This window comes from Strix aluco, chromosome 28 (assembly GCF_031877795.1).
Source record: "Strix aluco isolate bStrAlu1 chromosome 28, bStrAlu1.hap1, whole genome shotgun sequence".
NCBI classification, from domain to species: domain Eukaryota; kingdom Metazoa; phylum Chordata; class Aves; order Strigiformes; family Strigidae; genus Strix; species Strix aluco.
In genome coordinates this window covers 1724532-1749600 of record NC_133958.1, presented here as the reverse complement: position 1 = coordinate 1749600, position 25069 = coordinate 1724532, and the positions used below count along the sequence as shown (strand labels likewise).

At 43.0% G+C, this 25069-nt stretch overlaps 2 protein-coding genes across 8 annotated transcripts in view; both read right to left on the bottom strand.

Annotated features, from left to right (window-relative positions):
* The window catches only part of GFPT1 (glutamine--fructose-6-phosphate transaminase 1), a 44733-nt gene extending 36799 nt beyond the window's left edge, over positions 1 to 7934 (bottom strand). The window contains exon 1 of the mRNA XM_074808295.1: positions 7856 to 7934. Coding sequence (XP_074664396.1) covers positions 7856 to 7862 — 7 coding nt within the window. The 5' untranslated portion in view covers positions 7863 to 7934. The remainder of the gene's footprint in view (positions 1 to 7855) is intronic.
* Positions 7935 to 11274: 3340 nt separating this feature from the next.
* LOC141915971 (NFU1 iron-sulfur cluster scaffold homolog, mitochondrial) overlaps positions 11275 to 25069 on the bottom strand; it is a 102352-nt gene continuing 88557 nt past the window's right edge. For 2 of the 7 annotated variants that reach the window (XM_074807954.1, XM_074807955.1), the window contains exons 2-8: positions 24397 to 24503; positions 21055 to 21190; positions 18409 to 18475; positions 17430 to 17544; positions 16203 to 16266; positions 13798 to 13972; positions 12815 to 13047 (exon numbers count right to left, since the gene is read on the bottom strand). In XM_074807954.1, the coding sequence (XP_074664055.1) occupies positions 13000 to 13047; positions 13798 to 13972; positions 16203 to 16266; positions 17430 to 17544; positions 18409 to 18475; positions 21055 to 21190; positions 24397 to 24503 (712 nt within the window). In that variant the 3' untranslated portion in view covers positions 12815 to 12999. Of the gene's footprint in view, positions 12131 to 12814; positions 13048 to 13797; positions 13973 to 16202; positions 16267 to 17429; positions 17545 to 18408; positions 18476 to 21054; positions 21191 to 24396; positions 24504 to 25069 lie in introns of those variants that run through there. The other 5 variants (XM_074807946.1, XM_074807956.1, XM_074807947.1 and 2 more) reach the window with 4 other exon arrangements.

Sequence of the window (25069 nt, the reverse complement as noted above, 5' to 3'; positions counted from 1 at the left end):
TCTCCGTGTTTATGCAGCTTGGAAGCACACGCTAAGGGTCCCACTCCCACCCAAAGCCTTACACCTCTTTTTGGTGGAGCCGGGCAGCTCTGCCGTTAGCCAGGCCCATCAAAGAGCTCTCCCAGAAGCATCTCTGCATCTCCCTCGGTGCATCTCGGCTATCTTGCTCCAGCATAACTAGTCCCACTCGGGCACACAGCTACCCAGTAAATTATTCCACCACACCAAAGGCCACTCGAGTGGAAGATGCTCTTTTGAGCGAACAGGGACTGATGAGAAGCATTAAGGTGCTCTGGAGTCTGAACGCCAGGCTGGCCACAGCGAGACAGCTCCTGGAAGCCCTTTCCAGTGATCAGCAGCAGCGCGAGAGGCACAAGAGCCTCATTGACGGGAGCACAGAGGAGGCCTTCTCCTCTGGCAGGGCATCGCGCGGAGCGACGGCGGTGAAAACGGAGCAGGGGGTGAAGCTGGCACGCAGAGGGTGGAACAGAGCACTGTAAGGTCTGGGGAAGGGCCTGCGTGCAAAAGGTACGATACGTACGGGCCAAGGGGGGAGAAGAAAAGAGGACTGTAGGAAAGGCAGAGGGGAAGCAGCGTGGAGCAGGGCAGCATGCTTACAGCGCTCCCCCGTGCCCCAGGGGCAGCGTAACGCCATCAGGCACGCAGCTACAAAACCCCCAACTTGTTCCCAGGCCGTGACGTTGCATTTTAAGAGGGTATTTTCCATCGAAGCAGACTGGGGGGCCCAAGGCAGGCAGTCACCTCATGGTCCTGCAGAAAGCCCAGAGCGCGCATCCCCTCCCAAACACCTCCCCAACACGTCAGTAACGACACAACGGGCACAGCCGGAGGGTGGGGGGACACCAAGGAAACACCACAGCCTCCTCCTGCTCAAGGCCCGGTGAAGATCACTTTGCACAGCACTTTCCTCACAGACGCCTGGTGCCCCAGCAAGGCCACTAAAATGAAGTCCTCCACGTGACAAAAAGTCTAACTCAATAGATGGGCACAATTATCTAGGCAGAAACTTGGTTTCCTTTCATAAAACGTAAATGTGAATTGATCATTTTAGTCTCCATCCTGCTTCTGGACAAGGATTGCAACTTATTCTGAACCAAAAAAATGGCTTAAAATCAGAACTATGTCCATCTAGGCAGGGCTGACTCTGGACATCTTTGTTAAATCTGAACCCAAATCAGACAGTGGCTTGGAAAGTTATTTTCCCTGCACATTTTAACAACTTCAGTCACACCTGAACTGAACAAAAACAAAAAAAACAACCACCCAAAACCTGTTTCCTTGTCACAGATCACGACTGCTAGCAGTGTACAACAAAATGCCATGTACTGAATGGGCACAAAGGGGAAATCAACTCCCTCCAGGAAGGGATGGCTCATCTGGAATGAGACTGAAAAACAGCAGTGCTTATTTCTACTCATACTGTAAACAAACAGAAAACATCTATCTAGAAAGGAGCCAACTTGGCATTTGTCTCAGGCATTGAAAAAAAAAACCCTACTAATTACAGAACAATTATATTAAGATTATTCATGAGGACTGCAAAAAAAGACCTGAACCTAAGACTAAGCACAAAAAAACCCCCAACACCCAACAGACCAACCCAAGGAATTCAGTGCTTCTTATCAGAAAACACAGAGACTGAAAACCAGCCAACTAAAAGAAATGCAAATACAGTATTGATGCTGCAAAATATGCGGACATACTCTTCAAAAAAGACGGCCATGTAAACATTAGGAGATTCAGTTTTGATTCAGTTCAGCTTCTAGATCTTGACAGGAAAAAGAGCTGGAGTGATAACGGAGATGTCACTATGAGAATAAAATTCTAAGAACTCACCTGTAATCAACACATTTTACAGATGAGAAGGCAAGTTTTAAAATTCACCTTGAACAGGAAAAAGTGAAATAAAAATAAATAGAATAATATGTAAAAATGATGCATAATTAAAGTAAAAAATGGGACAATAAGGCTGCTGAAAATGAACATTTGTCTTCCTAAATGCATGACTTACTAACCTGCAAGCTAAAATCAAATATTTGAAGGCTTATCACCCATTTATGACACTTGATCACAATGAATTATGTGTAAATAACAGTTTCATTTACTAGAAGTATTTTCAAATGCATTTCATTTTCCCCTTTTCGAACATCCCATAATGAAGTGATTCTTCATAGCTGAAGAAAGTTTCAATCCACATTTAGAAAACAACATTTTCTCTACCCTAACTATTGGATTATTCAGGGATATATGAGCAATCACATCTTGTAATCACTTCCATTTTTAAGTACCACTCCACTGCCCTCGACAGAAATGCCAATGAGGAAAAAAAAAAAAGACCCAAAGCATTAAATGCTTGTCATGCTTCACTATCTAAGTGTATTTTTGAAAAATGTTTATTTCTCCTAGCAGCCACCAAAAGGGGCTCTGCAGATAAAATTCTGCTCTGGAGTTAGTTAGACCTCAATCCTTCAGTCCTGTCTGTGTAAATGTACAGCGGAACGCGGTGGTGCTGAGTCAAAGGACACTCAGGTGATACTTAGGTCCCAGCATGACGCAAAGCCCTGGCCGTTCAAGAAAAGAGCCTCTTTTTACTCAAAAGCTAAACAAAGCATCACTTCATCCAGCTACAAAACACAGCCTTCTCTGAGGTGGAACGCGGCAGATGTGGGATGGCGCACAGCAACTCCACCTTGCAGTTGAGACTATAAAAGACCTTTCTTCCACTCACCCGTCACAGACATGTTTTTCTCCAAATCACAATGCCTTGTTAGAGCCTTGTTCTCTCCCTCCCTGTGCTTATATTCAAATCAATCTACACGATTCAAAAGATGAAAAGATATCAACTGCGCAGATCTTTACAGCGGCTGGAAGGCTTCCGTGAGCAGCGCTCTGTCACAAAGCGCCAATTTTTCTGTCAAAGTGACAATTCATTTAAATCACAACAGTCAATGGAAACATGTTGGTTTTGATGAAATTCCAACGCAAATCTAGCAAGTTTCCATCAGGGTCCCATCTGGCGCACCACCAGCTTATCCCCCTTGCCAGCCTAGATGCCAGGTGCTGAAAATGTAGAAATCCAAGCAGAACGTTCCTGAAACCAACCCACCGTGAATTTCGGGTCCCTAGCAGACCTGAAAAGAGTAGTTTCAGTTTCAGCTCAACCTACGTATTTAGACCCCATCCAACACAAGCGTTTTTCAGTAATAATGCCACATCTGCCCTCCGTAAGTCACGCTCCGGAACAACCCAGAAAGAGGAAGTATTACAGAAAACCAGGATATCTGAATGACATTTAATTACGCTACCTTGACAAGCCTGGAGTTGGCATTATTTGAGGTGAAATACACGCTAGTGAAAGCAAAAAAAAACACCCCTGTGAACTTCATTCTAGTCCAGCACTGTTTATAATTGTGAATTCCAGCTAAAATAAGACAGCAGCAAGCATACTATAGGAATTTATATTTGACAGGCTCTGAAAACACAACACCCCTGTCTGGAATACACTAATATACTTCAGGACTTGACACTAATATACTTCAGGATTAGAACAGTAGTCACACTTTACAACATAATAAAACATTTCAACTAGTAACTTGACACAGAACTTTGCACATACGGACTGAAAAGACTTGTTCAAAGCACGTCAGCTTATCATACAATTCTGGAATCACACTGAGACCCGCTGTAGTGAGAAGTCCTGTATATATTTCTCTTAAGAGAAATATCTCAAACAATATATTTTAGAACATAAAACATTTCCTTTCTTGTAGGTTTGTCTTAAAAACCTTACCTGGTGAACCACCAGTCAGCTGCTGTGAAACAACTCTCTCTTAGAACCAGTTTTTAATATTCAAGCACAAAACCTAGGCTTTCTTAATGACAGCTACGTAAAGAATTCCTGATAAACAGCTGACAGATTTCAACAGAATAGCATTTTCACCAAATGGACCCTTATTACTTCTACTGCTGATAGTCACTGAAATACTTTTCCCCAGAACTTCATTTTCCTGTGACCTTTTCGGTGCTCATGTTCCTTTATTTCATGGGAAGTTCACAGGCAAATGAAATGAATCACCACTCCCAGGTAAGAATAAATGATCTTCTGCAGTGTCTTGAATACGTGAAGTTACTCAGGAATAGCTTCTCCTAATCCTTTCCTATGGAAGTACAAAAGCCTTCAGGCTAGGTTTACTGTCGGATTTACAAAGTCCTTTACACCATACCGTCTGCTGTTAAAACCATTTCAACAGATGATGTTATCAGAACATCCACTTGGCAATTCCAAAGAATCCTTTATCCCGGTGACGATTATTAGGCCTCAAGTCTTCAACAAATGAGATGCAGGCTACTAAATATCACATACATAATATACATTACAGACTCAGAAAAGCGATAAAAATATTTTTCTTCAAACTACAGCAGGGGAGACACTAGGCAGTAACAGCAAGTTGTAACACAGATACTCATCATAGCATGGAGCAAAGTTGCAGGACTGATGCTCAAAACCTGCTGGAGTGAGCTCCTATTATTTGCTCTGGGGTCCTATTATTTGCTGCCTAGCGGTTTGGTAAAACGCTGTGCCAACCCCTGTGTACCGAAACAACGCTAATTCTGCACAGTTTGAATGAGTGTAAGGTCAGAAACAAGCAGGCTATCGTTATTACGTCTGCTAGCTGTGTATGGGAGAGTTTACATTCAATTCATCAAGTCCACGCTGGGAAAAAAGCAAAGCAGAAAAACATCCACTCAGTTTGTCCACTGGATGCTTCTTTTACCGCCCATGGAGCAAACAACCAGCGCACAGTTCGAAGGACTCGTTCTGGGCAAGAGCCACTACTCTGCGCGTCACAGAAGGCCTACACCTAGGTGTACAAATGGCATTTCGGCAGGTGGGAGGGCAGTCCCCACTGATGTATGTGCAGCCCTGACACTTGAAACTTGAGTTTCTCTTAAGCCTGTTTTTATCTTCAATAATCACTAGTAATATAAGACCTAAATTCTACAATCCCTTTTGTTGTTAAAAACAGTCATGGCATAGGACAGGTTTACTTATTTACAGAACAGTCTATCAAGCCTGGCTACCTTGAAAAACCTGTTTTCCAAACTATTTCATAGATGCCATTGAACTGGTTTGGTGCATTCACACCAAAGCACACCAAGTTATACCTGGCTAGGTCTTCAAACTGCGAGTTTGTAATACACACCAACAACAAAACCTATTTTTCACTAACGCTATTAAGAACAAAAACCCAGCACATCTACACCGTAGGCCTGTCATTTAGGCTAGGCATCAAGGACCTGAATTTGGGGGCTACTTTCCTTTACCCATCAGGCAGTATAAGCACATCAGACCACAGGACTGCGTAAGGTTACATGCGCGTAAACCACTACATGAGATAACAATTATGACCTTTTTTTTAAAAAAAACTCATCCTAATAACTACCACTGTATCTGAGATGAATTGGATAAAAATCTGAACGTGGACCATCAGATAGTGTGGCAAGATAAAGCAACGTATATCCTGACCTACAATTCTGTTACAGAAACATTGTCTTGAGGGTTTGTACAAGCAACCAGGCCTGCACAGCATCGCTACGCTGCGTAACATGGCTACTCAGACCTTGTAGAGACCACAGCATGAGAAATCAGAGCCCTCTACTCCAAGATGTAGACACTGTCCCTTCAGTTAGGAGACACAATTAAGTCTTTTCGTGTAAGCACTCAGGAGCACCTACAAGACAGCTCTGCCCGTTTATGACACTTGCAGGACTATCCAAGAGGGCAACGCCTCCGTTTGTTCACCTTGTTCCTTTGCTGGAGTCTACTGCTGCTGCACGGAGAAAAGCCCAAAGGGCCACTGCAGCTGACAGTTCCTAACAGGAGCCGAGACCCCCGTCGGTTCTGCCTGGCGCTCACCAGCCGGACCACCAGCGGCAGCAGCAGAGGAGACCGTATTCCTTAGTTTCTGCCAACTGCGCTTAACCACAAGTCATAAGAGTTCATGTGGTAGCACCCTCAGACTCCAAACAGTTCTCCTCCTGTTCCCTACAAAAACCTTCACTGTCTTCAGCCACGCACTTCCTGCATTCAGAAGCTCCTCAACTTCCACGGCTTATTTTCCCGTATTAACGTGCTGAGTTAATGCTCTCCTCTTCTTGTTTTTCACTAGAGGATATACCTCTGCCTCCCAGAAAAGACTCAACAACAGAGCCAATAATCCTTAACACTCTTCTCACCGTTTCGTAGAATGTTTCAATATCCAAGAACTCTGCTTGTATCAAAAAGGGAAGAAACACATTAAATTTTGAATGTAACTAAGTAACTACCAACAGCACTTCCAAGGCTTATCGCAGTTGAAAAGACAAAGAGCAGAATGTTAATATTGCACATTTCAAAGCCTGGACCTCAAATAAGGCAAGCACAAGGCACCAAAACCATCCCTATTCTTGCAGCAAGCTATTTATAATAATGTAATTACCCCTTCTATTCTTAGCTTTGCTCCACTTTGAACTTTTAACACAAATTAACATAGTGTTAAACGTAAGCTATGAATTTCTGATTGCCTCTTTGTGGCACTCCACAGACTTGACAGTTTGAAGGTGATACCGCTTCAATCTCACAAAAACAATGAAAGAAATGTCAACTTGCATATTGAGTTATAAAAACCATTATCTTGCTTAAAACATTGTTTGAATTTTGCACATAAAAAGACAGAAATAAAAATTTAAAAAGAAGGAAGTGTGGAAAGAGAAATAAGAAGAGCCAACAGCTCACTGTTGCATAAATTTCCATGGAAAAACATGAAGGTGATGTGATTGAAAGAGGAAAAGAAAGGATAAATTTTATTCCTGTGTCTAAGAGATGAGGTAGAGCAATTGTACTAATACAGCAAACGGGAGGGGAAGTACCTCGGTGACTGGAGAACAACCCTCGGTGGCCTGTGCTCGGCACAGGGAGCGGGTACGAACAGCCCGAGGTGAGCTGGCGCATGACCCTGCCACGGACACTTCTAAACCCATTTACCTGTCTGCCTCACACCTACGTTGAGTAAACTTGAAGCAACGCACGAGTATCCACATCAGAAGTTGTAACGCCTAAAAAATAACAACACAAGCACCACTTTTCACCTAAAAGTGGGAGTGGTTATTCTGTGACCACCAGAGCCACGTTTAGAAACGCTACCGGTGAAACCTGTACCCCACTCCTACACTGTACATGTTACCGACGGTCACCGGGGCTTCGGTTCCTCAGTCACTCCGTTGCTTTCGAGAACTACAACCGGTGAATCCCTCCCGCCACAGCCCGGGAGCGTCCCCACCCTCAGCACCACCCGCCGAACCGAAACCCACCACCATCACCCTGACAGCTTCAGCACCGAGGAAACCGTGTATTTTTAGTACTGTCGTGTCTCAGGCAGACGGAGGGCGCTGGCCTTTTGTACGCTCTGGCCGCATTTGCACATAATTTCGGGAGAATTTGCCCTTTCGAGTTATTAATACGCGGCAAGACGCCTCCCGCGGAGAAACGTACGCGGACCGCGGACAAGATGACATTTTCAGATAACGGAGACGGGGCCCCTTCTCGCTATAACCGAGGCAACGCAGAAGCGGCCGGCCCCCTTTTTTCCGCCCAAACTGCCGGGGGTGTCCCGGGGCCGCGCTGTTCCGCCGCGGCACCGGCCGGCCTAGCGCGGCTCCTCCGGCGGAGGGCGGGGGGAGCAGGGCAGGACCCAGCCCACGCCGCCCGGGCGCCCGCTCCCACAGGATGCGCTGCCTGCCCGCCCCTCCGCGCTGCTCCGCGGGGCCGCTCCACCCTGCCCTGCCCCGTCCTTACCGCACATGGTGCGCCCCGGTCCGCGGCCGCGCTGCCTCTGCGCGCCGGGGCCGCGCCGCCCGCCCGCCCCCCGCGGCGGGGCCCAGGGCGCAGGCGCGCCGCCCGCGCCGCCATTGGTCGCTACCCCTAGGCCCCGCCCCCCCGGCCCCGCCCCCGGGACGTGGCAGCGGGACGAGCCCGCGGCGGCGGACAAAGGGCTCCCGGCCCCGGGGCACCGGGCGCTGCCCGCCGCAACGAGCGCCGCGCCTGGGCCTGCGGGGACGGGGCCTCCTCCCCCGGGCGGCTTTCCGGCTCCGCGCACAGCCCGCGCCCTGCGGCGGCGGGACCCCCCTCTCCCCCCCGTACCACAGCGCGAACGGGCAGTGAGCCCCGGCCCTTGAGCAGCGCGGGGGGAGCACGAGTCGCCAACACCCCAGGGCCTTCCCGAGCTCGGTGGTGAACGAGCAGCACCCTCAGAGTCCGGTACCCCCACGACACGGCGCTACACATCCCCCCCCCCCCCAACTCCACGTGGCCTTTCTTCTCGTTTTCGACTGGAACTGCCCCAGAACTGCACCTTTAGAAGCGAGATAAACCATTAAGATGAATCTGCAAAGCCAACTGGGCCGGGCAGGGCTGACAGAGGAGCTGTATACTTGTTCATGCAGCTGGCTGGCCCAGTTAGCTGTCCAGAGCTACCCCCATCGAATCCTCCTTGAGTAACTTACTAACAGCCTAAGGCTACAAAAAGACAGCAACCCCTTCCTGAGAAAAACGCTGTTCACTTAATCCTGACACTGAAAACTCAATAAAGATTTCCTTAAAAAGCCCAGATACAACCAACACATTAGTGTACATTAAAAAAAAAAAAAAAAAAAAAAACGGGATAGCAGTAGGTTTTGAACTTGCTGCTGGAAGAACCCAGCTGAACACAAAGAGCAGGAGGTCACCGGTCTAAGAAACATTAAAAGTTCGCAGCCAGCGCAGACGGCCACCTCTGCTTTTGGTGAGGACATCACAGGAACAGCCCAAGGTGGTTAGTCCAGTCCTTAGGCCTGGCTTGTGCAGAGCAGCAACTCCAACCAAGCTGCTTGATGCTTCATTTCTCCTTTGCCAGTCGTGAAGGTGGAGCAGGGCTGACTTCAAACTCTGATTTTTGTTTTTTCACTTCCACATCTTTAATTAGGAAGCTGAATGCCTTGTGGCAGTGGAAGTTGATTTCCCAGATGAGAAGGGAACTCCTAATCCGCTGTAATAGTGCAAATCTGAAAGGGGATCACCAGAAATACACACAATACACACTGGCACAGAGCTCTCCTCGCTCTGGCCACCGTTCAAACTCTCTGTTACTGATCTACCAGGCACACCCCAGTCACCTGCTGCTTCACCTCTACACTGGGGGTTTCTTTGCTGCCCTGCGGGAGCTCCCAGTTCGTGACTTCTTACCACTCACGGAATTTCTTGAAGTATTCATTACAAACCTAAAATAATCTATAGCGTTGCCTGAAGACAAATCGAAAGGACCCTACTTAGAACGAGGGATGCCCAGACCTGAAGGAGCATGGACAGGCCTTACAAGCACTCCCAAAATACGTAGTTATGTCAGATTCACAGCAAATACCAGACTTTACAACTTAAACTTGTAGCGTGCTTGATGTTATAAATAGGAATCCTCAAACTGAGGCCAACTCATCCATCAATCATGTAGTAATCTGGAGCAGATTCCTCAGATTTTTACACATACTGAAATTTAGCTCCATGTGTTTAGTCTCAAAGTGGCTATTTAAATTTTTCCCCATAAAAGCCAGTATTTACCCCCTATGTAACCTGTTCCTTCATTCCGAGGTTTGCTGTATGTACAGTACACAGTTTTACTGCCATATATAGTTCACGCGGACGTAGATGTACAACTTACAACCAAATGGAGAAATGTGAAAACAGCCTCCCAAGCTGGCTCTCACAGGTGAGCCTTTCATAAAATTAACAGGAAGGGGTCACAGTTGGGAAAAAAAAATGCCCACTTCCTTCTCCTCTACGCTCAACATAGTTCACTTGAAATAGAAGTTCTGGCTAAAGTCCTGAATTTTAGACAGACTGCAAACTATCACCTCCTGGAAAAGAGTAAGTTTTGTGATCCCTGACAGAACGCATTTTGAATATTAACATCAGGTAACATGAGCCATTTCTTCCTGCTGCTAAGCTGAAAGTACCTGCTCCAAAAATGCTGTGGCTGTGGATTGCTTCACGCCGTACGCCCCAGCGTTATCAGCAGCCTGCCTTCTAGACAAACAGGCTAATTCCTCCTAGAAGCGTGGAATGAGTCACATCCTGACAAAAAGCACACGTCCACCTGTGAACAGTTTTAAGATGAGAGTTTGAAGAGCTATAATCAACTTTGCCTGTGAAAGAGTGCAAGAACAGTGCTTAGGAAACACGAATGGATTTTGTGTGTTTTCTCTCTCTGATGGGTGAAAACAAAAAAGGCTGAATGGCAGACTGTAATTTTGCACTTATCTATGGCACAGCAAAAATACCAAAGTACTTTTTTTCTTTAAAAAATACCAGAATAATTTCAAGCAGTCATTACTATTTTAAACATAACCACTGCAATTTATAGAAACACTCTGGAGTCAAAAATCCCCCCTGCTGACCTGAGCGTTAGGGTAGAGCTCAGCTTCCCAGCCCCCAGCCGAGGAGCTCTCTTCAGAACAAGAGCTGCGGGCCCCTCGCACCACACACGGGAGTACCGCCGAGGACGCTGCCCCCGCGCGAGCTCCGAAGCTAAACCTCGAGCAGTCATTACTACGTTGCCCTCCTTGCCTCAGTGTTCGTGAACGTGGGTGAGAGCAGCAGACGGGATACCTCTCACTAACAGGGATCCCTTCCATGAACGAAGCTGTTCCAGACAGAGCCTGGAAGGGTCACACAAACTCCTAATGATTTGGGCGGACGATTTTACCACACTGGGCCATCACAGTATTAGAGTTTACAGTTATTGTTAATGCTGTCAATACAGCTGGGGTTTGTTTTGTTCCCCAAGTGAGAATTGGCACGTAACCACCTCCCTCTGCTTTCGTTTATCCAGAGTTGGAAAGCCCCCCACTGCTTTATGCCGTAGAAATGCAACCACTGCCCTGAAGAGCTTACTTTGTAGTGGGACTCAACAGATAAAAGCTGGGATGTGAGCGTTATGCACTTCTCTCTCCACAACGGAGCTTGAGGAACTTGAGGACACACAGGACACAGGCCAGACATGGAACCTCTTCAGTCACAAGATGCTTAATCTTCACCCTCAGTACATGCAGGCTTAACTTGGTCCTATTTGTACAAGTCAAAACCCCATTAAAAACAAGACTGGAAATACCAAGACAGCAGCAGAACTGGATCCCTACTGTACCTGGAAGAAATTAGTACTGCTTAACTGAAGAATAAAGACCACATTTTTGAGAGATACATTTTATTTAACATGCGAAACAGCTACTTTGCTGTTTAAGTTTTGGCTTGTATAGTGCCTTAAATTGACAAATTAGGCCTAAAAAGCTCTATTTCTGAGAAACCAGAAACATTAGTCACCATTCTATGGTTTGCTGACAAAGAAGGACATGGTGGTAACATTTGCACAAGCTCTCTTTTGGATAGTCTGAGCCTACCTCGAGGGGAATTTTGTCATCAATGTACTTGTAAGATCAGGCACTACATACTCATAATAGGGTAAAGAAAACATGGTAATTTCAAACCAATTTCCAAATCCTGAGTGGGTTATTTAAATGACTGTAGGTTATTAATCTCCATGAAAGCTGAAGAAATATTTTGCTAAAATATTTATTTTCAGATTTCTAACAAGTAATATGAAGTTTATGCTGACCATATGCTGATCTGTATGCTACATAAAACTGACTTAATTGATCCTGTTCAGGGACTCAGTGGAATTACACTGGCCAGGAGTGAAAGAGGGGAACATACCGGAGGCTGTCAAATCCTTGCACACAGGGAACCTGACTATAACCATAAGCCAAATAATGACCACAAACGCAGCTCGACTGTGGCAGCACAAAGAAGCAGCAGTATTTCCATTAGCAAAGCCATCTGCTAAAGCTAGGCACCAGGAAGAAATTAAGTCCTACACACACAAGTAAACAGAAGTACTTGCAAAGCCTGATTTACGTATTTCAATTTCAGAACAATAAATATTTCTCTTCCCATAGTCTCTAAAACTGGAACGTGTGTTCTGCTCTGCCACGTCTTCCCTCGCTCAGCCAGGGCAGCCACGTTACACATACACTACACTCTTTGGCTCTGCAGAAGGAACAAACAGGATATGGTATAAAGTAAACACATTCATTTTCTTTGCTATCCTACAAATGTAATTTGTGCCCTTAAGCACTGCACATTCATCTTGATGTTGGAGTATTATGTTGAGAAATAATCTTTTGCAAGTTTAAACAGACCACGAATGGTGGCTGAACAATTTTACTTCTAAATAAGCCAATTAGTCTCTCTACTTACTAAAGCTGATAAGGATCATCTTCTTCTAAGATTTATTTTAAAAGATATGATTTTTATAACAAACAACTCAGATTTCTTTTTCTTTCTGTTGCTATTGTTTGCAAAGTGCTAGTGAGCAAGTAGGTAACTTTCCAGAAGTGATGGCAATCAAAACAAACAGTTGAAGTTTGGGTTATTTTTCACACAAAAAATTGATATGAATTAAAACCTTTTTAACCAGACTTGATAAAATGAACATTCCTGAACTTCCCAGTTGTAGAGCACGGGCAGATAGTCCTGCAAGCCCCATAAGTAGGTTTGGGAGAATAAACATTTAATATTTCTATTGCACAAAAACCAATCAAGGAACTTTACTTCTGCCTTCTCTTCTTTTAGGTCTTGAATTTTTTGTATGAAAGAACAATGGAAACACATCACCGTTTTTAAAGCCCACCATTTCTTTCTTAAGACACAGTACAAAGTAGAGCAAAAGAATTCTTTTTCGAATGCAGGGCATTTAATAAATTAGTCGACAAACTGCTTAAACTGATGATACATTTTCACAGATATAAGTGCAACTGTTCTTCTGAAAAGAAAGGCAAATTTGGTTGTTCCTCAGCACAAAGATAGTTTACGTACGCCAAGAGGTAAATACTTGTTTGGCCATAGATGATGTCGGCTCAAGTAGAATTTGCTTCTTTCTCCATATCATCATCGTCATCAACAACCTGAAATCAAATCCAGAAGTAGCTGAGGTGAACAGTTTAAACTCTGAGTCCCATAGGATTGCACAGAGAATTTATTACACTAAATCCTTGCCAGACCCAAGGAGAACAGCAGTTATTCCATACCACTGAATGACAATGGTCACACGAAGAAGGTAAGAAAAACTTGCAACGTAGCTGAAATAATAGGAGCTGTTCAAGTTATTACAAAGGCCACTAGAACAATCACTACAGCATATCAGACTTTTAACGAGAAAGCAAAAGAATCTGCATTTTAGGGGAGAAAAACTTGTCCCTTATTATCACACAAAGTCACCAAAGCACAAAGGTAACAATCACTGGCAAACACAGAGTGTCCAGTCCTGGGCTCCTCAGTAGAAGAGGGTCGTGGGCTTACTGGAGAGCGTCCAGCGAGGGATCCCCTCCCTCAGCCTGCTGGCAGAGCTGCCCTGAACGCAGCCCGGGACATCGTCAGGCACCTTGGCCGTAAAGGCTCAGCCCGGCACGCGCCAGGACGCCAGGTCCCCTCCTGCGCAGCTGCTTCCAGCCAGGCAGCGCCCAACGCACTTTGGTACGTGGGGTTGTGCAGGACTTTGCAGAGCTCTGTATCATTTGCTTCTGTACAGCTTCTGACTTGCAAAAACTGCATCTATACATCCTGTACTTTTGCTTAAATTGCCAACCTCTCCAGGCTGGAAAGGGACAAAGCCCTTCTTCTCCATTGAAAACAGCCAATCTCTCTCACCAACCCACCTGTTCCACGCCTTCCACTTCAGGGATGTAGAACTGCAGCATGTTCTGTATCCCATTCTTCAGGGTGATGATGGAACTGGGACAGCTGGTGCATGAACCCTGCAACTTCAGCTGCACGATCCCATCCTCAAAGCCTTTATAAATAACATCACCACCATCTTCTTGCACTGTCGGCCTGATGGAACACAATACTCAATTAAAAGCAAATCTGGCTGAAATATGTTGCCTTCCAGATATCTTGAGTAAAGCTAGATTTAATACACACAAAGGACTGTCAAGATATAGTAACTAAAGTCCTCTTCCTCTACAACCACCTGGTTCATATTTCCAACAACTCATACTTTGCTGGACTCTCTCACATTGACAGCTACTGTTTTTCTGTAGGACGTTAAGTAAAACAGATTTGCAATGAACGCAGCAGCACACGAAGGAATCATTGAAATTCTTGGGGTGAGCACCTTAGAGTGAAGCCTGACAGCCTGTAGACACACCGGTTGGCTTTGAGGCCCTCTCCACGTGGAACAGCGATTGCCTCAGTTAGGTGCCAATAGGCGTGTGCCCACCATATGATGCCTGTGCATCTGCTACCTGCCTAGGGACAGCGATAACAAGTCCTTAAGTGCTTCCATAAATAAATACGCAGTTCACCATAGTTTACACAGGAGAGAGAAAAGCTCCAGCTATAAAAGCTTAATCCTGCTAACGGGTGAAGAAACCACCATTTGATAAGATCACATCCCAGTACTACTAGCATTTCTGCAGCCTGGTCTCCTTTTGCAAGCAACAAATGCCCAGCATTGTAACTGTATCCCCATAGCAACATTTTTCCAGACCAAGCTAAAACCACCAAGTTACTCTAACAGAAGCTCTTTATACTGATTTCCAAAATAACTCTTTTGAGAACCACACTCCTAAGAGAATAATCTATGAATCTAACATATTTATTAACAACTCACCATAGCAAATTATCTCCATTACAGAAAGCCAAAGAACATAACTAAAAATTCCATTTTTCTTACTTGAAATTAACTTTTTTAACACACTACAGGACATTTCATATGTACATTCCCTCCATCCTGCACCTTCTGACAACTTATTGCATGTATTTTATATCGACTAAACAATAAATGCTCTGTATGTACCACTGGTTTATATATAGCTTCTGTAAACTATCCTGCTATAAAATGAAGACACACTACTACTAATATTCTCATCAACAGCTTCTTGGTCCACCAAGGGGTACAGGGGAAAGGAAAAGAAAAGAAAGGAAAAGGTGGGCAAAACCAGAAATTTGGGCAGAAATTCTGTGACTGCTATGAAAGGCCACTGGGAAATCAAGGACTAACATACCAGGGGGAGCTTAAATGGCCACACAGCCAGCAAGAGCAGGGCCTCCCAAATGTGGCTGTCACAGCTTCATACAACCGTAACTTGGGTTACACGTTTTTAACGTTTAGTACATATGCTTGGGAAAAATGTTCCAGCTTATTTCTGCTTTTCTCCCTCTTTCCTTTCAGGAAAATTAACCAGTACCATGTGTCAGCTGTGAGATAACCAAAACAGTATTTTTATATATCACTTTTAAAACGCAGCATCTAAAAAGAAATTAAATAAAAAAGTTCGTCATAACTTCTGGAAAAATTCAACTGAATTCCATTATTTTGACCCACATACAAGCTTCTGGTTCCTGTAATTTGTGAGCTGGGGAAGATGTCGCTATCAGATACCACAGCTTCAGAAGCACATCAGACATTTTCCCCTGCATTTAAAATGTCAAGTTGCTTATTCCTTTCAGTTCACTTCTGGAAGGCAACTAATGAGCATAAAAATGTACTTCAGGTAAACAGCATGATCCATAGCCACTCTTGAGACTTCATTAGTTACCACCAGTTTCTAAATTCAAGCTGTGTTAAAATACCAATAAAATCGCAACAGAATGCAAGGACAACATCCACTGAAGCCCAGACAGCGAGGGAAACCCACTAGGACATTTTCCTTCAGAGTACGATACAAGAGTACAGTTAAGACAGAGGTTAATACAACAGAGGAAAAAAAAAGTTACTGTAAAAGCAAAGATTGCGTTGCTTTCACCATTTCAAAATAGCCAGGTTAAACCCAATGGACCTGCTTAAATGCATTATGGAGGGTAAGGCTATACACCGTTCTAAAATCACTCAGCAATAACGACTGTTCAGCACATAGTTTGCTTAAACAGGAAAATGAGACAGAAAGTTTTCAATCAGAGGAAACACCACTCTCAACTCTAGCCAGACCTGCACTTTAAACCCCCACACGTGATATGAACCATGAAATCACACATACCCAAAGACAAATGCACTGTTCCCTAAATAAATCCAAACCCCAAGACTAACTCGCTCCATCTAGCAGTAATGTTCCCAGTTTACCTTATTCTTGTATCCAGCAGTTCTTTAATCATCAGTACAACTTCATCATCTTCTTCTGATGCAGCTTGGGAAAAGAAAAATGTGCAAATCAGAACTTGGAGAGGATTCCGCTATGATTACTAACACCATATATCCATAACAGCAGAATGAAACAGCATAAAAGCGTTGCCGAGATGGCTGAAACCAAAAAGCAGAGGTCTTAATTCTGTATCTTTTTCTGCATTATCCTTATTTACATCCCAGGCTTTCATCGACAACAACCAGTATTCATTCAGAGTTCTTCTCAACTGGCAAAGGCCTTAACAGACAACAGCAGCGCCATCTTTTAGAGGGAGCAACAACTAACATTCAGTGAGGATGCATGGGTTAAGGCAGGGTCCTCAGAAGGAAAGTTTTCGCAACCTAAAAAATTCAGCAGGAGAAGAATTATGAATGTGCCTGGGTTTAGCAGCTCTGGATGCAATTTTAAGCTCAGTGTTACTCTCACGGAAGCATTTTCAAAGACAACTTTTTCAAATAAAATAAAGTCTATGTTAATATTAAAATTAAATCCAGATGTAAGAGAGCAGGGAGAAATTCAATAATCATAATCTTCCTTAAAACTCTGGAAAAATGGTTTAAGTCAGTAAGTTGCAAATGAGAAAATAAAAGGCAAAATACTGCCCTTGAGTTAAATTGTAAGTTAGTCTCAGTTACTTTCTATTACAGTTTGGAAAAGACTTCTTGCTATTTCTTGTTCATTTAAGACCATAAACCTATCATTAAGACACGCACATTAAGCCTGGGCATTCTTTTTTGATTTAAGGAGGGAAATAAAAACCCTTTGTAGGTGCCCATACAAAAAGGATATGCAGCAACACCCCACAGCTTTCCAAACACAGCCTCAGCACTTCCAAAAACATTTCACACACACAAAGTGTAACAGATCACGGTCCACTCTGCCAAGACACATAGTTCAGCACAGCTCTGGTGAAGATACAGCCCTCCTACCACAGCAGAGGACAGCCAGACTTTACGTTCACGGGTAAGCAACTCCTTTAGACAGCGCAGCATTGCTTCCGCTAGAGCATACGCATCCTGCAAATTCCCTCCTGTGTTCATTTTAGCAGTTTTCATTTTAAATTCTCTTGCACGCTTTTCTGAGAGAAAGAGGAGGCTCTTCTGGATGTCACAAAAACTTAAACCCCAAAGGCAGATACTGGCCACTTCCTGAAGAGTTCGGTTTACCTGTATCTGTCCTAGGTGCCTCGTCAGTAACTACAGGTAAGCCAGAGGCAAAGAAATCCATTATAGTTGCATAAATATCTGGTTTCAGTAAGTTCCAATCCAGGTCTTCACTCTCCTATGCGAATCAGAAGGAAAAAAACATAATAAAAACCAGAGTATCTGCCTCCTAATAATAAGTTACGCAGAGATTCTTTTTATGTTAAAAAATACCACAACGGGCTCTCACGCTGGATGCATGAATTTGATTTCATAGTTTTGTCAAGTCCAGCTTTGCCAAAAAAGTTTAGTAAGACTCAATGTATAATAGTCAACAGAAAGGTTTCCTTGTTTGCAAGCCAAATGCTATTAAAATCTTAGCTTAAAAAGAGGTGAAAAAGACTCCTAAATACATTGACACATATTTTTACCAACTGTTTCACAGACTCAAGATTGTTTGGTTCCATTTAATTTTAAGCCAAATTACCATTCACTGAATTGCCCTGTGCTCTTCACACAGTAAGAGTATAACTGCACGGTTACCACGCGACACCTTATCTCTGCTGACAGGAGCTGTACACCTTGGGCAAACAGCACACTGCCTGCGAGGCGCTGCGCCCCAGCCGCGCAGTCGTCTCCTTTGGAAGGAGGAGGAAGAGGAGGAGGAACCTCTGGAGGCTATCGAGTCCTGCATCCCACCCGACACGGAGCCAGCGGCCAAGCTGACCAACAGGGCCTCGTCCAGCCCAGCGTCGACTGTTTCCAAGATCAAAGAATCTACAATTTCACTGGGCAACCTATTCCTCCCAGTGCTTATCCACACACTGTCTTTTTTTTTTTTTCTTTATATTAAAGGCATTTTCCTTGATGGCACTTGTGACCATTGCCTCTGGTACTTTCACTGTGCACGTCTGAGTCTGACTGGATCTCCCCTATGGACCATCTGTTAGACAGCTGAATCCCAGCGCGGCTTTTAGTACATCTGAATCGCTGTTCTGCTTACCTTGGTGATCGTGATGAAGTCTGGCCCAAAGAAAATACTTTTAACTCCTTCAATTTTGAATAACTGTCTGTTAGGAAAAAAAAAAAAAAAGAAACCAACAAAAAAATGCACACACATTTCAGGCAAACTCCTAAAGATTTATTTAATCTGTTACAGAAAAACAGTTCTAGAATACACTTCCAGACAAAAATAAGCACCAAAACCAGAACCTTTAGAGGAAACTCAGAGTTACTTCACCTACATTTTACTAAGAGCCAGGACTTCCTGCTGTGAAGCAGTGTACATAGTAAAACTGAACACTTCTTACACGACTTTTCCACAAGATGTGTGAAAGAGTTTCTCTCCAGTTCTTCTTTGGAGGCAAAATTATGTTCTGTATATAAAAAGGTATTTGTTCAGCATCAAAACCAGTGGGTACCTATTGTTTCAAGTAGGAGTAGTACAAATACAAGGGATGTTCCTTAGATCAAAGCAAGTTATTTAAAGTAATTGTGCTCAATAAAAACAGTCTTCAATTCTGTTGCCATTAAATAAAAGGATCAGTGCCAAGCAGTCCACAAGGCTTTAACACACTGACTCACTTTGTGAGCAATCTTCAAATTTTTCATGTGCCATACAAATGACTAAAAATATTGAAGATCTAGTAAAGGCTCAGGATTCATACTAAACTGCTTGAGATGGCCCACACAGCACCCAACAACCAGGTGGTAAATTAGCACACATCCAAAGCAACACAAGAACTTAGACGGCAGGAAAAAGCATATTTCCGACAGTATTTTAAGTATACAAAGCAGAATGAGAATGTAAGACCAGTTTCCACAAATGGTTAAATAAGACCCAAGTTCATCTACGGAATAAATAACGCTACTCCTGAAGAGTAAAAAAATAAAATAAAAAAAAAAAATCATTAAAAGTAGGTAGCACCCAGAGTTAAATACAGCATAAGACTGTAAGCGTGTTTTTATGATTAAGAAAGAAAAAATTATCCTGAAACACTGGAAAATGTCAAAAATACAATGAATGAAGGAACTGGAAGTCTTATCACAAAGGTATGCATGATGAAAAGTGACAGAAGAGATTTCACAACACCCATTTGAAAGAATTTCTACACATGAAACAGTTCTACGTGTATCAGGCTTTTATATCACTAAACCAACTGGATTTTAAAGTTACTTAAATTATGCAAGTGCACCAAACCATCCTAGATCAATTAAATAATTCTCTCCCCCTCTCCCTCCCCTTCAGGAAGCTTTTATTACTTCTATACTGGAAAATTAATATTCTCTTTTAAAATAAATGAGTATTTCATTTAGAAGAACCATAAGCTGGGGTTTAACAATATATAGGAGACATTTTTTTCCATTAACCTGCACAAGACGCATAATCAAGCTGTTTTGCCACAGTACACACTCACATCTTCTTCGATGAAAACGTCTATTTGCAGATATTTGACAACAAAAAGCCACTTTCTGACAGTTGATTGCATTCTGCAACCTGATGCACTTTGGCATAATCAGATCCTACAGCTTCAGCGTTCCACTAACACGTTCTGATATCCTCAAAAACCTTTCACATTGGATTTATTACTTTAAGTCACAAAGCTTTGCGTGTAAAGATCCTGTTTGCTCTCAAACAACTCTGCAAGAGACCTTTGGAAACGTCAGCGCTGCTTGTTTGATAACCCTACAGTTCCTGGAGAGAATGTCACATGAGACAACTCCTGCTTTTGCACAGAATTTTTCCAACATGCACAAAGATGACCTCAGCTGGGATCTCCGGAGGTAACCTATTGCAGCATTTCTGCATCTCACCCTCAAACTGAAACCCTTCCACCCAAGTAACAGATAAAGTTTCTTTTCAGTACCTAATGTGAAAGCAACGACAAACATGCAAAAAAGGATTCTTCTAAAGATTCCCAGAGAGGCTTGTGATGGTGCTCCAAACCCCTTCTATACAAGATGGCACAAATCGATTTTCTGCTCAGCAATTCTCACTCCAGATTATGCATTTTGGTATTGAGAACTGCAACTCCCAAGACCTGTTACAGATCTGGCCTGAAAGAATGGACCCAAACTGACTTTCCTTTGACCAAAACATTCTAAGCCTTTTGTGAAAGAAAAATCTGTCGGCTTTGAAGTTCCGGTTAGCACCAACAGCTGCCAAAGCAGGCAAGCTACTACATTTAATTCGTGGTATGTGGGGACTATTTACTTCCTTATGCCATCTATTTCCCAATTCTGCAGAGCTGCATGATTTCCAAGTAACTACTTCAATTAAGAGTCTTCTGATGGGAATGATTTTGTGAAATCAGGGCCAGAGGTCTCACCAGTGATGCAGCAACTGTTCAAGAATACTGATTTATAATACTACTCAATCCAGTTGCATAAACTAGACCTTGACACATTCTGCTACGATACAGCCATGGGGAGTACAGACACACAGAAAGACTACTTTAGTAATGACAATCTTCCCAGCTTTAGTTATACACACAAGTAAAGCAGCATTAAAAACTTAAATCCAACCAAGCTATGCCTGAGTTGCAAGGAGGAGCAAGCAGAACGATCAGAAGCTGTGCTTAAAAACATCAGTTGTAGAGAGACAGCCCATATTGGTCCCCCAAACAAATGATGATGTGTTTAAAAATACCTTGCTAAAGGTGAGCAAAATGCTGCAGCTGGTGTGGAAAACTCCATGGTCCTCGACTCCAGCACTTCCTTGCCTGGAATAAACTTCAAACTATTTGGATTTGGTGTGTCCTGAGTTTGAATAAACATGCCTCTTACTGGAAATTAAAAAGGAAAAGAAGAACAATAATGTAAGCAAATGTAAGTAGCTTAAATGAAAGTCAAAGATCCTGACTACTTAGCAAGCCAAGACCAGGGCGATCACTGTGCTACAGCAAACAGCAGCCCATGCAGCAACGGTACTTCGAAACCACAATGCAAGGGGTTCCATGGAAGCCTCCAGACTGACATGAAGAGTGATAAACACAGGCATGTTATCCCACAGGGAACAAGATGATAAATGGAACCTCGTCTTTGCTTCTTTTGCTAACTTTTATTTACTAAAAAGCATCCTACTGCAACAGCATCAAACTCCTCACTTTCTACATGAGGCCGAGAGATGCAACCTTCATTTCTCTGTTGTGTTTAGGGGTTTTTTTATTTTACGATCTTCAAACGCCGTTTAGTCCATCTTCCAGCATTATCACTTCCTGTTCAAAGCATTATCAGAATTACTAACCTTCTCTTGAAGATACACATGGTTTATGGGGTTTGGTTTTTATCTCATGGACTGGGCAGCCTGCCACATGAGGAAAGGCCGAGAGAGCTGGGTTTGTTCAGCCTTGGGAAGAGAAGGCTCCGGGGAGACCTTATCACCACGTTCCAGTGTTTAAAGGGTGGTCACAAAGAAGATGGAGACTCCCTTTTTGCAAGCAGTCACGTGGAAAAGACAAGGGGTAACAGGCACAAGTTACTCCTGGGGAGATTCCAACTGGACACAGAAGGAAAATTTTTCTCAATGGGAACAATCAGCCATTGGGATAATCTCCCCAGGGAAGTGGTGGATTCCCCAACATTGGGCACTTTTAAGATACAGCTGGACAGGGGACTGGCCTCCTTGTCTAGACCAGGCTCTTGCCAGAAAGGTTGGCCCAGATGATCCCCGAGGCCCCTTCCAACTTGGTATTCGATGATTCTATGAATCATTTTTCAGGATTATAAAAAAAGAAAAACAAGTGTAACAGCAGTTACAGTGAACCACACCCTGCTTAAAATATTTTCCACAGAGGGAAAAATTACTGTAAGCTATTGCTTATCTTCCAGAAACTGAACTGACCAAACAATTCAAAATAAAATTATTTACGGTTCACTGGTAAAGATGTTTCAAAGATAAATTTTCACTTAAGTTCCTTTTGCAGTGTCTTTCTTTCACTAGAATAGTGTAAAAAAAACTGATCTGGACTAAAATTTCATATTCTACATTTAATGGTGTACATTTAATAGTGTATTTTCTTGCAGACATGTCCACATGTCCAGCATATGCCTGATGTCTCACTGAAGCTGAACAACAGTGAGGGACAGTTTCCCATGTTCTAATTTTTTTTCTAGTTCTTCTTCTTTCTAACTCTCCCTGTACATCAAATAACACAACGATATACGAAAATTCAGGAAAGAAAAAATGCGTTTTAAAAGCAAAAACCTCTAGGAACTAATATTTATAAATAAATTATACTTGAGAAACAAGCTCACATAACTTCAAAAAATATGCAATAGAGGGATTTAAAGCAGCAAGAAGAGGTGACATTTTCATTTTCATAAACTGCCATTTTGCCCATGACTCCCTAGTATTAGAGGACAAATCACACTATTTATAAATTGCCAAATTGTTACTGCATGTGTCTGTCGTGGTGACAACCCCTTTGACTTGAACATACACAATGGCAAAGTATGCACAGACTACAGGGTTTTTTGATTCTTTTTTTTTTTAAAGGAAAAAAGACTTAGGACAGAAATACTTAGTTTTAACATAAAAAGAATAATTCTGATAAAGCAAGCAACTAGTCAGCTTTATCCATGGGGATGGAAGAACTCATCTTCCAGCTCCAGCCAGCATCCAAAATCACACCCAGTGTAACCATCTAGTTTACAAATAACCAACACCGGGGGATTGGGCTGGCGTGAGCCGAGTACACTCAGCCTGTTTTTCTGAAAGCAATGGGTCACTAACAGCTACCCGACATTGTTCATCTAGCACCTCTAACACCCTAAAACACAACTGGCTCCATCAGCTCTCAGAAAAGTTGTCCATGTGGGTTAGCCTCTGTATTTTAAAAGGGTCTTCTGCAGTTGAAGATCTGCCTTCCTAAAACCAGGTTTTTCAGTCATTAATCAGCCTGCAGAGTTCTTTCCATAGCTGTGAATAACTTGCTTGGAAGTTATTATTCAGTAGTTGGTACTGGCTGTATTTACATCAAATATCTACACGATTTCTTCCAACCCTCTACGGAACGCTGCGTATAGCTGCTTATTATTCTGTTCTGCATCTGCTCAAGGTAAGAGGAAGATCCCAAACAGAGGCCGACTTTAGTAGGACACCTGCAGAAGCAGGTAATACTAAGTCTACTCGTCAGAGTCTGCCTGTTGATTAGAACTGAAATGGAAAAAATGGTGTTGGACCAGATGAGATTGGACTTCTCTGAAACCAGAAGTAAAAAGAAACTTCTGCCTGAGCAGACTCACCTAAGTAAGATTTCCTTTTATGACTAATTCCATGCAATGGCACCTGCAGAATTTTTCTATCTTAAGACTCTGCTGCAGCATTGGAGAGCAGTAGCTAAATCCCTCAGGCAGGTGCAAAAGCAAAATGCTTTTCTGTGGTGCAAGTTTCACATTTTTTTTTTCATTTTTTTTCCTTTTCTCAGCATTACAGCCTCCTAAAAAAAATGGTAGGTACAACAAACTAAATCTTAAACATTGCTTTTCCAGGGTAACACCAAGCTGCAGATAATATTAATGGAGAATGCCATTAATGCACCATACATGGATGCATGTTCAAGAGGGGGAAAATTAAACAAACAAAAAAAAAATTGCAGCTCTAAGAATGAAAGGCTCTGCAATTTCATCTGGCAGAGCTCAGCAGCTGGAGCAGGACAGAAGGCAACACAAAGTCTTTCACAAGGGATACATTTACACCGAGATAGAAATTAAATTAAGAAGTGCAGCAAAGCCCAAATAATATTTTACACTAACAGAGCCCCCTGTAAGTCTTGGCAGCTAAATGATACAGGAAAAAAATGTATAATCAAGCACGTAGTGAGCCATCCACATCATCTCCCTGGTGTCCAAATGCACTATCGCTTCACTAAAAACCACCTAGGAAATGTTATCACACTCAGATTTCAGGAAGAAGAGCAGGCTTTCATTATTACCACAATACATAAAAACTCTCAACACACTCATCTAATCATTTTTAACTAGTATTTACCTGCATTATGCCATACTGCAGATGGAAGAAATGGTTTCTTTTGCACAAGTTGGTGGAAAGACTGTTGAGTTGTCAAGTTATGATCTTTTAACATCGTGCGACAGAACCTAGAGAAAAATCATTTCACTAACAATTTCCAAATTACAAGTTTGCACTCCAAGAGTATTTCACATGTTTCTAGCAACCCCAGAACTCAGCAAGACACACACCTGCCTTAAACCTCTCAGGTACTGTAGCAAGCTCACAGCCTAGATCACAAAACATCCCTTACTTTTTCCCCTTTTGTGTTCCCTCTCATTTCATAACAAAACAGACATAACTCTCCAATTTTAGTCACCTAAAAAATTAATCTACACTCCTTTACAGTTGCTACAAACAGGTAAACCACCCTACTTACTTACAACAAAAGAGGATAAATCACCCTAAGGGAGCTTTTTGTCTTCCTTTTGACAGTAGTGAGCACCTGGAAATCTAGCTTGGACTAACTACCTAATTTTCAGAAGACAACAGACAGCTGAGATGAATCCAACCCCAAGCACCTGAGGCCAAATCAAGGCCAGAATTGACTCCTGTATTCTGTGGGTTTAGCTGGTTAAACATAAGACTCCCCTATATGACTCTTAGAAAATAAAAGACAGGCTAAAAAGGTAATGCAATGGCTACTCTTACACAA